The 13,621-nt window shown below is 49.3% G+C and overlaps 1 protein-coding gene across 1 annotated transcript; it reads left to right on the top strand.

The window, feature by feature from the left end:
• Nucleotides 1-10,437: 10,437 nt before the first annotated feature.
• LOC128064814 (phospholipase A2, membrane associated-like) lies at nt 10,438-13,394 on the top strand. The gene is made up of 4 exons (XM_052657775.1): nt 10,438-10,477; nt 10,665-10,809; nt 11,056-11,162; nt 13,252-13,394. The coding sequence occupies exons 1-4, from the start codon at nt 10,438-10,440 to the stop codon at nt 13,392-13,394; spliced, it is 435 nt and encodes a 144-aa protein (XP_052513735.1).
• The last annotated feature ends 227 nt before the right edge of the window (nt 13,395-13,621 follow it).

Genomic DNA, 13,621 nt, shown 5'->3' on the forward strand with positions numbered 1-13,621 from the left:
TTTCTAAAAAGAAGAGTCATGAGTAATTTTTCCTCACAAAGGGAAGATTAGGAAACAGAGTACAGAAGAGATTCATCCATAATACTGCCGTTGGAAGTGACTGCTGATAATAGGCTGACTCTTCTAATTATTAAAACTTAGGAAAACTTTTCTGAGCACTCACTATTCCATTGGAGCTCGTCCATCCCATATGAAGTAAGCAGCCTTCTTCCCCCATGACGCTTCCGCTGCCCCAGCACAGACGCCCCTTTCTCTCAGCTTCACCAAACAGTCCACAGTTGACTCTCTTATTTTTTTAACTTTCTATTTTCTATAGGGGTTTGCAGACTAACAAACAATATTGTGGCAGTTTCAGGGGAACAGCGAAGGGTCTCAGCCATGCATATACATGTATCCATTCTCCCCCAAACTCCCCTCCCATCCAGCCTGCCACATAACATTTAGCTGAGTTCCATGGGCTATACAGAAAGCCCTCATTGGTTATCCATTTTAAATATAACTAATAGTTTAAATTAACTATTCCTTCTCCCCAACCTTCCCCAGCAGCCATAAGCTCGCTCTCGAATGCACAGTTGACTCTTGAACAACAAGGATTTGAATCGTACAGGTCCATTTACGCATAGAATTTTTTTTAATCATAGGCACTACTGTGATACGTAACCCAAGGTTGGTTGAATCCATGTATATGGGGAATCGTGGATACTGAGGGCCCACTCACATTTCTGACTGTGCCGAGGGTCCGTGCCCCTAACCCCCAAGCCCTTCAAGGACCAATTGTATATCATTCACTAACTGTATCTTTTGTTTTCTTGTCTGTCTCTCTCCACTAAAATGCAAGCCCTGTGAGAGTATTTCTTTTCACAGTAATGGATTTTGGAATCCATTGCTAAATTGGTCCTTGGATAAAGGTGGCAGAACAAGAAGCTAAACCATGGACTTTGAATTCTTAGGGAAAATCCTGAAGAGATGGACGAGGAGAGGCAGTGTGACATCATCAGAGTCCTTGAGTGCGGGGACCTAGACATGGTACCAGGGCCCCCAGGATGTACGGGGTGGGGCGGTCTGCCTGCCACAGAAGCAACAGTATTCTGGAGCCGGGGTGCTTATCAAAAGGCCACGTTCTAGCCCGTCACCTCTGAACTTCATTTAGGCCTAAAACAAATGGGCATGAGAAGCAAAATTCTGTTGATGGGAAAAAAACTGTAGAACCTAAATGTTGAGAATTATGTTTTATTTGGGGCATTACTGAGGACTTCAGCCTGGATACAGCCTCTCGGGTAGGTCTGAGGACTGTCCTCAAGGGTAAGGGAGGAGCCAGGATATGTAGGTGCTTTTGCAAAACAAGCAAGCAAACAAAAATGCCCAGGGAGTCAAACATCGAAAGATTACTGCCAACTAAAGGAAGATCAGATATCGCAAATTAATGAATTCGTCACTTTTCTAAGTGTGGGAAGAGGCAAGAGTCTGGGCCTGCCGCACTCACGCCTATGGTCAGCCCCTTGCCTGGCAGAGCCCGTGCCCTCTTTCTTCTCCATCCTGAACCCCCTCGGGGTGCCCTGTCGGGGTGGCTGACGGTTTGATGGCCGCAACCAAATCCCAGGTTGCAGAGACCCGGAGATGACCTGAGGGTTTATTTGGTAGGAATTTGTACCAGGTACCACAACCTGAGTAGCTTAATAGAAAGCTACAATAGAAATTTCTGCTCTCTCAGTTCTGGCGGCCAGGAGTCTCAGATCAAGGTGCCAGCGAGGCTGGTGTCTTCTGAGGACTGTGGGGAGGGTCTGTCCCTTCCTCGCCCCAGGCTCTGGTGGTGTCCTGTCCATCTTTAGGATTCCTTGGTTTATAAATCATCCCCACCTCGGTCTCTGCCAGGCCTCTCTGTCTCTCACCATCTCCCAAAGTTTGTCCAAGTTCACGTCCATTGCATCGGTGATGCCATCCAGCCATCTCATCCTCTGACGCCCTCTTCTCCTTCTGCCCTCAATCTTTCCCAGCATGGGGAACTGTTCCAGTGAGTCAGCTGTCAGCATCAGATGACCAGGGTACTGGAGTTTCAGCATCAGTCTTTCCAACCCATTCAGGGTTGATGCCCCTTAAGTTTGACTGGTTTGATCTCCTTGAGTCTCCATGGGACTCTCAGGAGTCTTCTCCAGCACCACAGTTCGAAGGCATCAATTCTTCGGTGCTCCGCCTTCCTTACAGTTCGGCTCTCACAACAAAGGACTGTACAGACCTTTGCTGGCAGAAAAATGTCTCTGCTTTTCAACACACTGTCGTAGCTTTCCTGCCAAGAAGCAAACATCTTCTGACTTTGTGGCTGCAGTCACCACCTGCAGTGATTTTAGAGCCCAAAACACAGGAAATCTGACGCTGTTTCTACCTTTTCCCCCTCTATTTGCCATGAACCAATGGGACCAAATGCCATGATCTTAGGGGTTTTTTTAATATAAATTTATTTTAACTGGAGGTTTATTACTTTACAATATTTGGTTTTAAGGCAGCTCTTTCCCTCTCCTCCTTCACCCTAATCAAGATGCTCTTTAGTTGCTCATCACTTTCTGCCATTAGGGTGATATCACACTCATATCTGAGGTTGTTGATGCTTCTCTCACCTGTCTTGATTCCAGCTTGTAACTCATCCAGACTGGCATTTCTCACAATGTGCTCAGCGTACAGGTTAAAGAAACAGGGTGACAGCAGACAGCCTTGTCGTACTCCTTTCTTGATCTTGAGTCAATCAGCTGTTCCAGCAGGGTTGGCTGTTGCATCTTGGCCTGCATACAGGTTTATCAGGAGAAGGTAAGAGAGTCTGCTATTGCCATCTCTATAAGAGCTTTCCACAGTTTATTGTGATCCACACAGTCAAAGGCTTTGGCGTAGTCAGGAAACAGGTGGATGTCTCTCTAGAATTCCCTAGTGATCCAGCGAAGGTTGGCAATGTGATATCTGGTTCCTCTTCCTTTTCTAAAGCCAGCTTGGACATCTGGAAGTTCTTGGTTTACGTAAGGCTGAAGCCTAGCATGCAAGATTTTAAGCATGACCTTATTAGCATGGGAGAGGAGTGCAACTGTCCAATGGTTAGCACACCCTTCAGCACTACCCTTCTTGGGGACTGGGATGAGGCCTGACCTTTTCCGGTTCTGTGGCCACTGCTGGGTCTTCCAGATTTGCTGACATTGTGAATGCAGCACCCGATGGCATCATCCCTTAGGGCTTTGAATAGTTCTACTGGGATTCCGTAGCATCCTCTGACTTCATTAACAGCAGTACTTCCCAAGGCCCGCTTGACTCTGCTCTGCAGAATGTCTGGCTCTGGGCGGCTGAACGCCCCATCGCAGTCGTCTGGTTCATTAGGATCTTCCTTATACAGTTCTTCCAAGTATTCTTTCCATCACTTCTTGATCACTTCAGTGTCTACTAGGTCCCTACCGGTTATGCCCTTGATTGTGCCCATCTTTGGGAAAAATTTTCCCTTGATATCTCCAGTTTTCCCCAAGAGATCTCTGGTCTTTCCCCTTCTGGTGTTTTCTTCTAGTTTTATACCCCGTTCATTGAAGGCCTTCTTTTCTCTCCGTACTGTTCTTCAGAAATCTGCGTTTAGTTGCATAAACTAGTGCTTTAGTTGCATAAATTAGTTCTTTCCCTTTCTCCCTTGCATTTCAATTCTCTTCTTTCTTTAGCTAGGACTTCCCTGCAGCTCAGTTGGTTAAGAATCTGCCTGCAATGCAGGAGACCTGGGTTCAGTCCCTGGGTCAGGGCAATCCTCTGGAGAAGGGCATGGCAATGCACTCAGTACTCTTGCCTGGAGAATCCCACGGACAGAGGAGCCTCTGATAACCAGTTTGCCTTCTTGCTTTCCTTTTTCTTTGGGGTGGCCTTGCTTGCTGCCTCCTGTACGATACTACAGACCTCCATCCATAGTCCTTCAGGCACTCTGTCTACCAGACCTAATCCCTTGCATCTATCCATTACCTCTGCTGCACGTTCATAGAGGATCTGATTTAAGTCACACCTGGCTGGCCTACTGGTTTTCCTCACTTTCTTTAAGTCTGAACTTTGCTATGAGAAGTTGATGATCTGAGCCATAGTCAGCTCCAAGTCTTGTTTTTGCTGACTGTATACAGCTTCTTCATCTTCAGCTACAAAGAATGTAGTCAATTTGAGTTTGGTATAGGCCATTTGGTGATGTCCATGTATAAAGTCATCTCTCGTGTTGTTGAAAAAAGGTATTTTCTCTGACAATGTTTCCTCTTGGCAGAATTCAGTTAGCTTTTGTTCTGCTTCATTTTGCTCTCCAAGGCCAAACTTGCCTGTTACTCCCGGCATCTCTTGATTTCCTACTTTTGCATACCAATCCTCAGTGATGAATAAAAAATCTTTTTTCTGGTATTAGTTCTGGGAGGTCTTCTAGGTCTTCAAAGAACGGATCAACTTCAGCTTCTTTGGCGTTGGTAGTAGGGGCATAGATTTGGATTACCGTGGTGTTGAACGGCTTGCCTTGAAAACGAACCAAGATCATTCTGTCATTTTTGAAGTTGCACCCAAGTACCACATTTTGGACTCTTTTTTTTTATTATAAGGGCTACTCCATTTCTTCTATGGGACTCTTGCCCACAGTATTATATATAATGGTGATCTGAATTAAGTTCACTCATTCCCATCCATTTTAGTTCACTGATTCCTAAGATATCAATGTTTATTCTTACCATCCCCTGCTTGACTATGTCCACCTTACCTTGATTCATGTTCCTAACAATCCAGGTTCCTATGAGATACTGTTCCTTGCAGCATCGGGTTTTACTTTCATCACCAGCCTCACCCACCGCTGGGCATCGCTTCCGCTTTGGCCCAGCTGCTTCATTCTCTCCGGGGCCATTAGCAGTTATCCTCCACTCTTGCCCAGCAGCACATTGGACACCTTCCAACCTGGGGAACTCGTCTTTTGTTCAGACAGATCTTTCTGTCCATTCATGAGGTTCCCACAGCAAGTACACTGGGGCGGTGTCCGTTCACGAGGTTTCCACAGCAAGTACACTGGGGTGGTTTGCCATTCCCTCCTCCAGTGGATGGCGTGCTATCAGAATCCCCACTGTGACCGGTCCATCTTGGATGACCCTGCATGACATGGCTCACAGCTTCATTGAGTTATGCAAGCCGCTTCGCCACAACAAGGCAGTGACCCATGAAGGGCATACCGCATTAGGCCCACCATGAAATCTTGTCCTTGTCTCCTTTGCCTTTCACTTCTCTTCTTTTTTAAAAAAATTAATTAATTTATTTTAATTGGAGGCTAGTTACTTTACAGTATAGCGGTGGGTTTTGCCATACACTGACATGAATCCGCCATGGGTGTACACGTGTCCCCCATCCTGAACCCCCCTCCCCCCTCCCTCCCCACCCCATCCCTCAGGGTCATCCCAGTGCACCAGCCCTGAGCGCCCTGTCTCATGCATCGAACCTGGACTGGCGATCTGTTTCACATACAATAATATCCAAGTTTCAATGCTATTCTCTCAGATCATCCCAGCCTCGCCTGCTCCCACAGAGTCCAAAAGACTGTTCTTTACAACTGTGTCTCTTTTGCTGTCTCGCATACAGGGTCATCGTTACCATCTTTTTAAATTCCATATATATGTGTTAATATACTGTACTGGTATTTTTCTTTCTGACTTACTTCACTCTGTATAATAGGCTCCAGTTTCATCCACCTCATTAGAACTGATTCAAATGCATTCTTTTTAATAGCAAGTAATATTCCATCGTGTATATGTACCACAACTTTCTTATCCATTGTCTGCCAATGGACATCTAGGTTGCTTCCATGTCCTGGCTGTTGTAAAGCTTCTCTTCTTTTCTCAGCAATTCGTAAGACTGCCTCAGACTGCCATTTAGCCTTTTGCATTTCTTTTTCCTGGGGTCGGTTTTGACCACCACCCAGATGGGTTTGACTTTGTGGATTACAACAAACTGTGGAAAATTCTTAAAGAGATGGGAATACCAGACCACCTGACCAGCCTCCTGAGAAACCTGTATACAGGTCAATAAGCAACAATTAGAATCAGACATGGACCAACGGACTGGTTCCAAATTGAGAAAGGAGTCCGTCAAAGCTGTATATTGTCACCCTGCTTGTTTAACTTGTATGCAGAGTACATCATGCGAAATGCCAGGCTGGATGAAGCACAAGCTGGAATCAAGATTGCCGGGAGAAATATCAATAACCTCAGATATGCAGATGACGCCACCCTTATGGCAGAAAATGAAGAGGAACTAAAGAGCCTCTTGATGAAAGTGACAGAGGAGAGTAAACCCAGTAAACAAATTCCTTCAACACAGGAATTTGGTGGAGACACAAGTCAGTGCTCGATACAGGCCTAGCTCTTCAGGAAAACTGTATCTTCAAGACGAACACTGCCCGAGGCGGCTGTGAGTCAGTGTGGGTGGACTGCGATGGGGAAAGCCTTGGGCCCTGCGGTCCTGGCCCCCTCTACATCCCCTATCTGCTTTTTGTCTGTGGAAAAATCTGAGCCAAAGAGTAAGTTTAATCAGATAAGTGAGAACGTGCAGAAACAAAGGAGAGCAGCCAAAGAAAGAAAGAAGGTGAGGTTGCTCCGTCGTGTCCGACTCTACGGCTCCATGGACCGCAGCCTGCCAGGCTCCTCCGTCCAGGGGGTTTTCCAGGCAAGAGTACTGGAGTGGGGTGCCATCGCCTTCTCCAGGCAAAGGAGACCAAATAATAAGAACGTAGTCATTAAGCAAGACAAGCATCTTTAGTTCCTCCTCAAGGGCCGCAGTAGACATCCTGAGCCGTCTCCTGAGAGCTGTCTTATAGAAACTGAAGCTCTCTCCAGGTGGAAGAAGTTAGCCGCGTGGTGACCAGACTGTACCTATGACATAAGCCTCCACAGTTCCAAGATCTGGCTTCACAGAAAGGGAAACAAACCAACCACGGAACTAAAGATGAATGCCTTGTTGTTGTTCAGCCACTAAGTCACGTCCAACTCTGTGATTCTGTGGACTACAGCATGCCAGGATTCCCTGTCCTTCACTGTCTCCTGGAGTTTGCTCAAATTCATGTCCATTCAGTGAGTGATGCTATCGAACCATCTCATCCTCTGTCATCCCCTTCTCCTGCTCTCAATCTTTCCCAGTATCAGGATCTTTTCCAATGAGTCAGCTCTTGGCATCAGTTGCTCAAAGTATTGGAGCTTCAGCTTCAGCATCAGTGTTTTCAATGAATATTCAGGGTTGATTTCCTTTAGGATTGACTGATCTGATCTCCTTGCATTCCAAGGGAGTCTCAGCACTACAATTTGAAGTATCAATTCTTCAGCTTTCAGCCTTCTTTATGGTCCAGCTCTCACATCTGTATATGACTACTGGAAAACCCATAGCTTTGACTATAGAAAATAAAGAAGAAGAAAGCCACTCAGTCGTGTCCGACTCTTTGAGACCCCATGGACTATACAGTCCATAGAATTCTCCAGGCCAGAATACTGGAGTGGGGAGCCTTTCCCTTCTCCAGGGCATCTTCCCAACCCAGGGATCGAACCCAGGTCTCCCATATTGCAGGCAGACTCTTTACCAGCTGAGCCACAAGGGAAGGCTTTGTGGGCTCCTAAAACAGTGCTGGTTAAACCACTGATGACCAATTTCAAGATGATTCTGAGAGCTGACATACATGTTTATACATATAACGCTTTTCCTCTCTATAAAAGCCTACATCTGATTGTTCTCAGGCTTTGGACAGGCAGCTGTCCTCCACAACCCTGTCCCACCCATTTCCCAGCATCCAACATAAAACAAACTTTCCTTTCCACCAACCTCTCTTCTTTATTGCCTTTCAAGTGCTGAGCAGCCGGACCTTGGTTCCACAACATCCTGACAGTTGTTTGGGGGTTTGTTTAGTTTTTGGGTAAAGTAAATTCCTGATAACCTCAGATTAGGGATTGATACCCTCTGATTGCCTGCCACCCACTTCAAAGACCACTGTCTAGAATAAACACCTTGCCAGCCACATGACTACATAAAGGGCCACATGCCTCCCCTCACTAAGGCGCCTTTGTATTGGAGATTTTGGTTAATTTGACTATTTTGGGGCCACCTGCCGTTCCTCTTTCCATGCTTTACACTGACGCTCACATGGTTTAGCTTCACCAATAAAGGGTGAGCACACAAAACCCTAGGCCCCACCTTCGACCCCAATAAAAACAGAACCCCAGACCCGAGATCTCCAGCTCTCTCTCGACTCTGACCTCCCTGTGGGGTCCCAGGTGCGCCGTGTGACTCCCAGGTCCTGTAAGTAATAAACCTTTACTCTTTCAAAGTTTTCTGCTGATTATTGCTGAAGGGCCTCTGGCAGTAGTAACAACCATACAGTCTTGTCCAGCCACAGCCCTGGCTATTGAGCGGTTGAGATCACCATGGAACCGTTTTTCCTAGTCACTGATCTCAAGAATCAGTGGTTTAACACAAGAAACTTGTATTTCTCACACAGACAAAGACCACTGAGGGTCTGTGGGCCTTTCTCTGACGGGTGTCCCCCATGCTGTGACTCAGGGACCCAAGCTGCCTCCAGCTTCCGGTCCCATTCTGGGGGTCACAGAAAGACTGGGGCATGGCACCCATATTTGCCTCACTGCAGCCTGGCAGTGGACCTCAGCACTGATGCCCGTATCTTCTAAGCCAGATTCAGTCTCCTGGGTCTAACCTGAAAAGGGGCTTGGGGAATGTGGGGTGGGGGGAGCAGGCAGAATGGTGATGGGCAACATAGCCATGCCACACTGGCTTTTGGGGAGATGGGTGTTGGAAAGTGTTAACTGAAGGCCTTGGGAGCTGAATTCGAGCACTATTAAAGGGCTGGAAAAGAGTTTCAGAAATGAAAACTAGAGTCACTGTCTCCCTGAGACTGAAAAAAGAAGCAGCATTACATGCAAGGAGACTCAACCAGCTCCATCTCCAAACAGACAGGAGACAAGGCGGCAGCTGTGGGTGGAGGGGAAATCCCAGGGCAGCCTCCGGCTTTCTCCAGGTGGGCGGGGCCGGGGGGCGGGGAGGAGATACAGAGAAGCGCGAGGAGAGGGTGGAGGCGCTGGTCCCAGTCGAAGGAAGGGACCACCTGCTCCCCTGCAGTGTGTTCCCTGCTGGCTCCCCCAGGGTCCCAGGTCACAGGACAAGTTCTCATTGCCTCCTGAGAGGCTTACATGATTCCTGCCACTTTGAAGAGCCTTAGTACGTACTTCCTGTGAATGACTGGTTTATGGAATGAATGAATACCAGTACATAGCGTGCTTCTTATCCCCAGACGGCCTGCTTAGCAGCAGAAAGGAAAACTCCTTGGTCAGCAGCAGATGGTTCTTGCCCTCTCCTGGAAGTGGGTTCAGGAGGGCCACACCCGGACCTGGTTATGGGAATTTATTCACTCAGGAGGGAGGCCCACAGGAAAGATGACAAAGTAATCCACAATTTTGGCATTAGCTAATGGCATGTAAGGATGGAAAAACCTCAGCTCAGTAAGACCAGCTGAGAGGCAAAAGAGAGGGTCGCCTAGAGGGAGGGAGATGCCAAACTCTGAGACCAACAACCCCCAAGCTTCCAGAGGGATCAGCTATTTAACTGGAGCTCAGAATAAACAAGGCTGTCACTTGGAGATTTTAACTTGGGATCCTCTGAGAAGTAAAGAGCCAGAAATGAATACCCAGTCCCTGATCACTGGCTGACTTCAAGAGTGGCTATAGTGTGTGTGTGTGTGTGCGTGTGTGTGTGTGTGTACAGGTGTGAGCACAGGCCTGCACATGCCTGATTTGGTGAGACCAGAGGGCAGGTGAGCACAGGTGTGTTGTGTTAGAACTTGAATATATTCTTTAAAGGATGCCCACACTAGTAGATGAGCACAAAGAATGTATGTGTGTGTGTGTGTGCATGAAGTGTGTGTGAGTGTGCATTTATGCATATACAAGTGTAAGGGGGAAAGAGGTGGTGCTGCTTTGGTTCTGGAGAAAACCACTGCAGATCCGACCCCATGGGCGGAATTCCCAAGCCTGACTCCAGTGTGGGGGTGAGTAAGCTACGTATGCTGGGGGACCTCTGGGATCTCCCAGTTTAGCGGGGTGACCTGGTCACAGCCCCCCAGGAACTCTCAGGAGGGTGAGGAGCATGGCGGTCTCAGCAGTGTATCATGGGGGGAGGTGGTCTCGACCAGTGAGTCATGTAACAAAGCTGGGAGGCGCCCCCTGCACGTGTCCTGTGTGCCCGATGAAGGCAGTCACGCTGGACCCCGCCTGGGATGGAAGAGCATGTCTGTGGTCTCCTTGAAAGACTCCCTCCATCAAGATCGTTGAATGTGAGCAGGACAGCAGGGGCCGGGGCAGAAGCTGGACCGCCTGTTAGAGGATCTAGGCTGGTCTGTCTGTATTTCTCCCCCACAGAACCCTCAGCATGAAGACCCTCCTGCTGCTGGCAGTGATCATGGCCATCGGTAAGAGTTGAACCTGACCTCTGGCCACAAGGGGCACAGCCCAGGGAGGGAGGCACCCTCAGCCCCCGGCTTCCCTTCCCACCGCATCTGGCCCTCTCTCAGAAGTGGGGGCAAGGGGGTGGCAGGGAGAGGCAGACGGAGGAGGTCACAGGGTCCCAGGCCCCATCACCAGCTGCTGTCCTTCCAGGCCTGCTGCAGGTCCATGGACGTTTGGCAGATTTCCAGAAAATGATCAAGTTCACGACAGGAAAGGACCCTCTGACCACTTACGGCTTCTATGGTTGCCACTGTGGTGCGGGTAACAGAGGAACCCCCAAGGACGCAACAGATTGGTGAGGCCACCCCCAGCCCTCCCTGCCCTCTGCCCACTTGTGGCCCCAATGTGGGTGGGAGCTGAAGCCTCCTGCTTTAGTCCCATCCACACAGAACCCAGAAGTCCCGGCCTAAAAAGCAGCCAGCTTGTTGGAAGCTCTGCTGTAAACTATTCCAGTGTCCCAGAGCCAAGGGGCTGAGCCCACAGGGCACTGGGCTCCCAGGAGCTTCTGGAAGGCAGCCCCAATAGCTCCGTCTTGGCACAGGTGCTGCAGGGCACGTGACTGCTGCTACGAAAACCTAAGAAAACGCGGATGTCGCACCAGCTTCCAGAGCTACAACTTTATTTTCCAATGGGGCCAAATCGTTTGTGGTAAGAAAAGAGACCCACAACACCACCCAGCCTCGCCTGTTCATTTTACTGACTGTCCGCTGGGCCAGGCACTGCGCTGGGCATCCGAGCTAGAAAAAAGGGACCGTGTCCCTGCCACAAGGAGTTCATAGGGGACTGAGAAGAAAAGAAAATCAAAATCTAACATGACAGTCTCAGATGGGAAGTAAGAAAAAGGTCAGGGCTCTGAACACAGCCTGAGGGTCATGGAAGCCTGGAAGCTTCCTGAAAGTGGTGATCTCCAAGCTGAGTCTTCAAGGCTGAGAGGGGTCAGGGGAAGGAGCATTGAGAGCATCCCTACAAGAGGATACATCAGGGACAAGGGGCCAGAGGGAACTGCAACAATTCTGTGCTACTGAAGGAAAAGGTGAGGATGAGACAGGGTGGTGAGTGATGATGCTGGAGAGACAGGAAGGGGCTAGGTCAAGTCTCCAGTTTAGGGAGCTCTTAACCAAAGGAGTGGTATAATCATACTTGAATTTCACACTTGCTCTGTCTGAGGGTAGATGCTGACAGATGAAACTGGGGGGCCATTGTCATGATGCAGATGAGAGACAGGAAGCCCTTGAGCTTTAGCAATGGTGGGTCAGGATGCAAGCGGTGGAGAGTGCCATCGAGATGCATTTGAGATCGGATTGGTAGAGCTTCGTGGTGGATTGGTTATGGTGCCTGGGAGCTGCTGGGTTGGCTATACCATTGTGTGGATGGTTCTACCAAGGAGGGCCTGGTAGGAGAGGGCAGGAGGCATTCCATTTGGAGTGTGTTGAGTTTGGAAGCTTCCAGAACACCCAGAGAGATGGGCAGAAGGCAGCTGGATGAAGGAACTGGCAGCTCAAGGGAAAGTCTGGACACAGATGCAGGAGGCGGCTGCAGAGAGAGGAGGTACCCACCCATCTGGTGTTTAAAGGCCCAGAAAGGAGACAGAGGAGGGACAGTCAGAGAAGGAAGGGAGGAGAGAAGAAGGCCGAGGGGTGGGCCAGGAGGAGAGGGTTAACAGCTGCCGGTTTCACAGAGGGGTCCTCCAGGATAAGGGCTGACCGGGCTCCTGGGGTTCAGAGGCAGAACGACCACTGAGGACCTCAGTGGGAGTTGCTTCCATGGATCTGTGAGGGCAAAGCCAGATTAGAGTGGGTTGGAAGGTGGGTGGGAAGTAAAGAGAGGTCGTGAGTGTAGACAAAGTTCTGGAGCAAGTTTGGCTATGGAGGGGAGGAGAGAGATGGGTGATGGCTGGAAGGAATTGCCTAGTGCCCCAGACCTACTGACCCATGAGTGAGATTCTGAGAAATGACAGGCTATTCCTCAACAACCTGAGGTCTCTAAGATCAGAAATCATGCCTTCCCATCATGACCTGCCAGAGGGCTCTGTGGCTTTAGCAGGCTCTGGATGCCCACCTAACAGGCGCAGAGAGTGAGGAAGTCTGACTCTTGTAAGAGAGCTGGGAGAGGGCAGTGCCAGGGAGGAGGCCGCTCCTCCACTGTGGTGCCAGGGGTCCAGTCCTTCCCCAGCCTCTGCGCTGCCACGTTGGCAGTGTGATTCCAAGGCACAGTCCAGGACTCCGAGAGTTATGGGTCGCTCTACAGGAGAGGCTTTCCCTTTGCACATCTCTCTCTCTGAGAGAGGAAATTCATCCTTCCTGGAAGTGCCCCGCAGACTTTCCCTTGGGGCTCACTGGTCAGGGCAAGAGCACGTGCTCCCCGGACACTAATCATAACTAAGGAAGCAGGGATGACCATGGCTGGCTTTCACCCATCAAGACCCATTCCCAGAGCCCAGGGGCCAGGGGCTATGGAGCTGAACACACCTGCTGGGGAGAAGAAAGAGACAGCGTCTAACAGCAAGGCTTTTCACAGCATCCCAGGGCATGACTGCTGGTACCCCATGAGACCGGGTGTGGGCTTCCTGAGGGCAGGAGTTCTGTCTCCCCATCAGTCAGAAATACCTGGACATCGGTGCTTGTCTCAGACTAGAAACTGGGAAAACAGGGACTGTGTCTTCTCCCCTAGAACTCACACAAGAATCCATAGAATTTTAACAAACCCCCACCCTACATTTAGTTTATTGTGATTTCAGGCGATCAGGACTACTGTAAGCGCCATCTGTGTCAATGTGATAAAAGAGCTGCCGATTGTTTCGATAGAAACCGGAGGACCTACAATAAAAAACTCCAATACTACAGCAACCTTCTGTGCTTTGGGAGTGCCCCCAAGTGCTGAAAAGCCTTCATCCTGGAAACCCTGCCAACCAATGCCGAGTTTCCTTCTCTAGCACCCCACTTCCTACCCTAACCACATTCGCCAGCAAATGACGGAAAACCCCTCGCCCACCCTAGAGACCAGCCAGGAGCGCTTCTCCTCCCAAGACTGAAGCTTTCTGTCCAGAATGAGAAGCTCAAAGTTCTGGCATGTATGCTGTCTCCTTCCCCCTGCTTCCTTGGGCAGCC

Source organism: Budorcas taxicolor, chromosome 2 (assembly GCF_023091745.1).
Source record: "Budorcas taxicolor isolate Tak-1 chromosome 2, Takin1.1, whole genome shotgun sequence".
In the NCBI taxonomy this organism is placed as follows: domain Eukaryota; kingdom Metazoa; phylum Chordata; class Mammalia; order Artiodactyla; family Bovidae; genus Budorcas; species Budorcas taxicolor.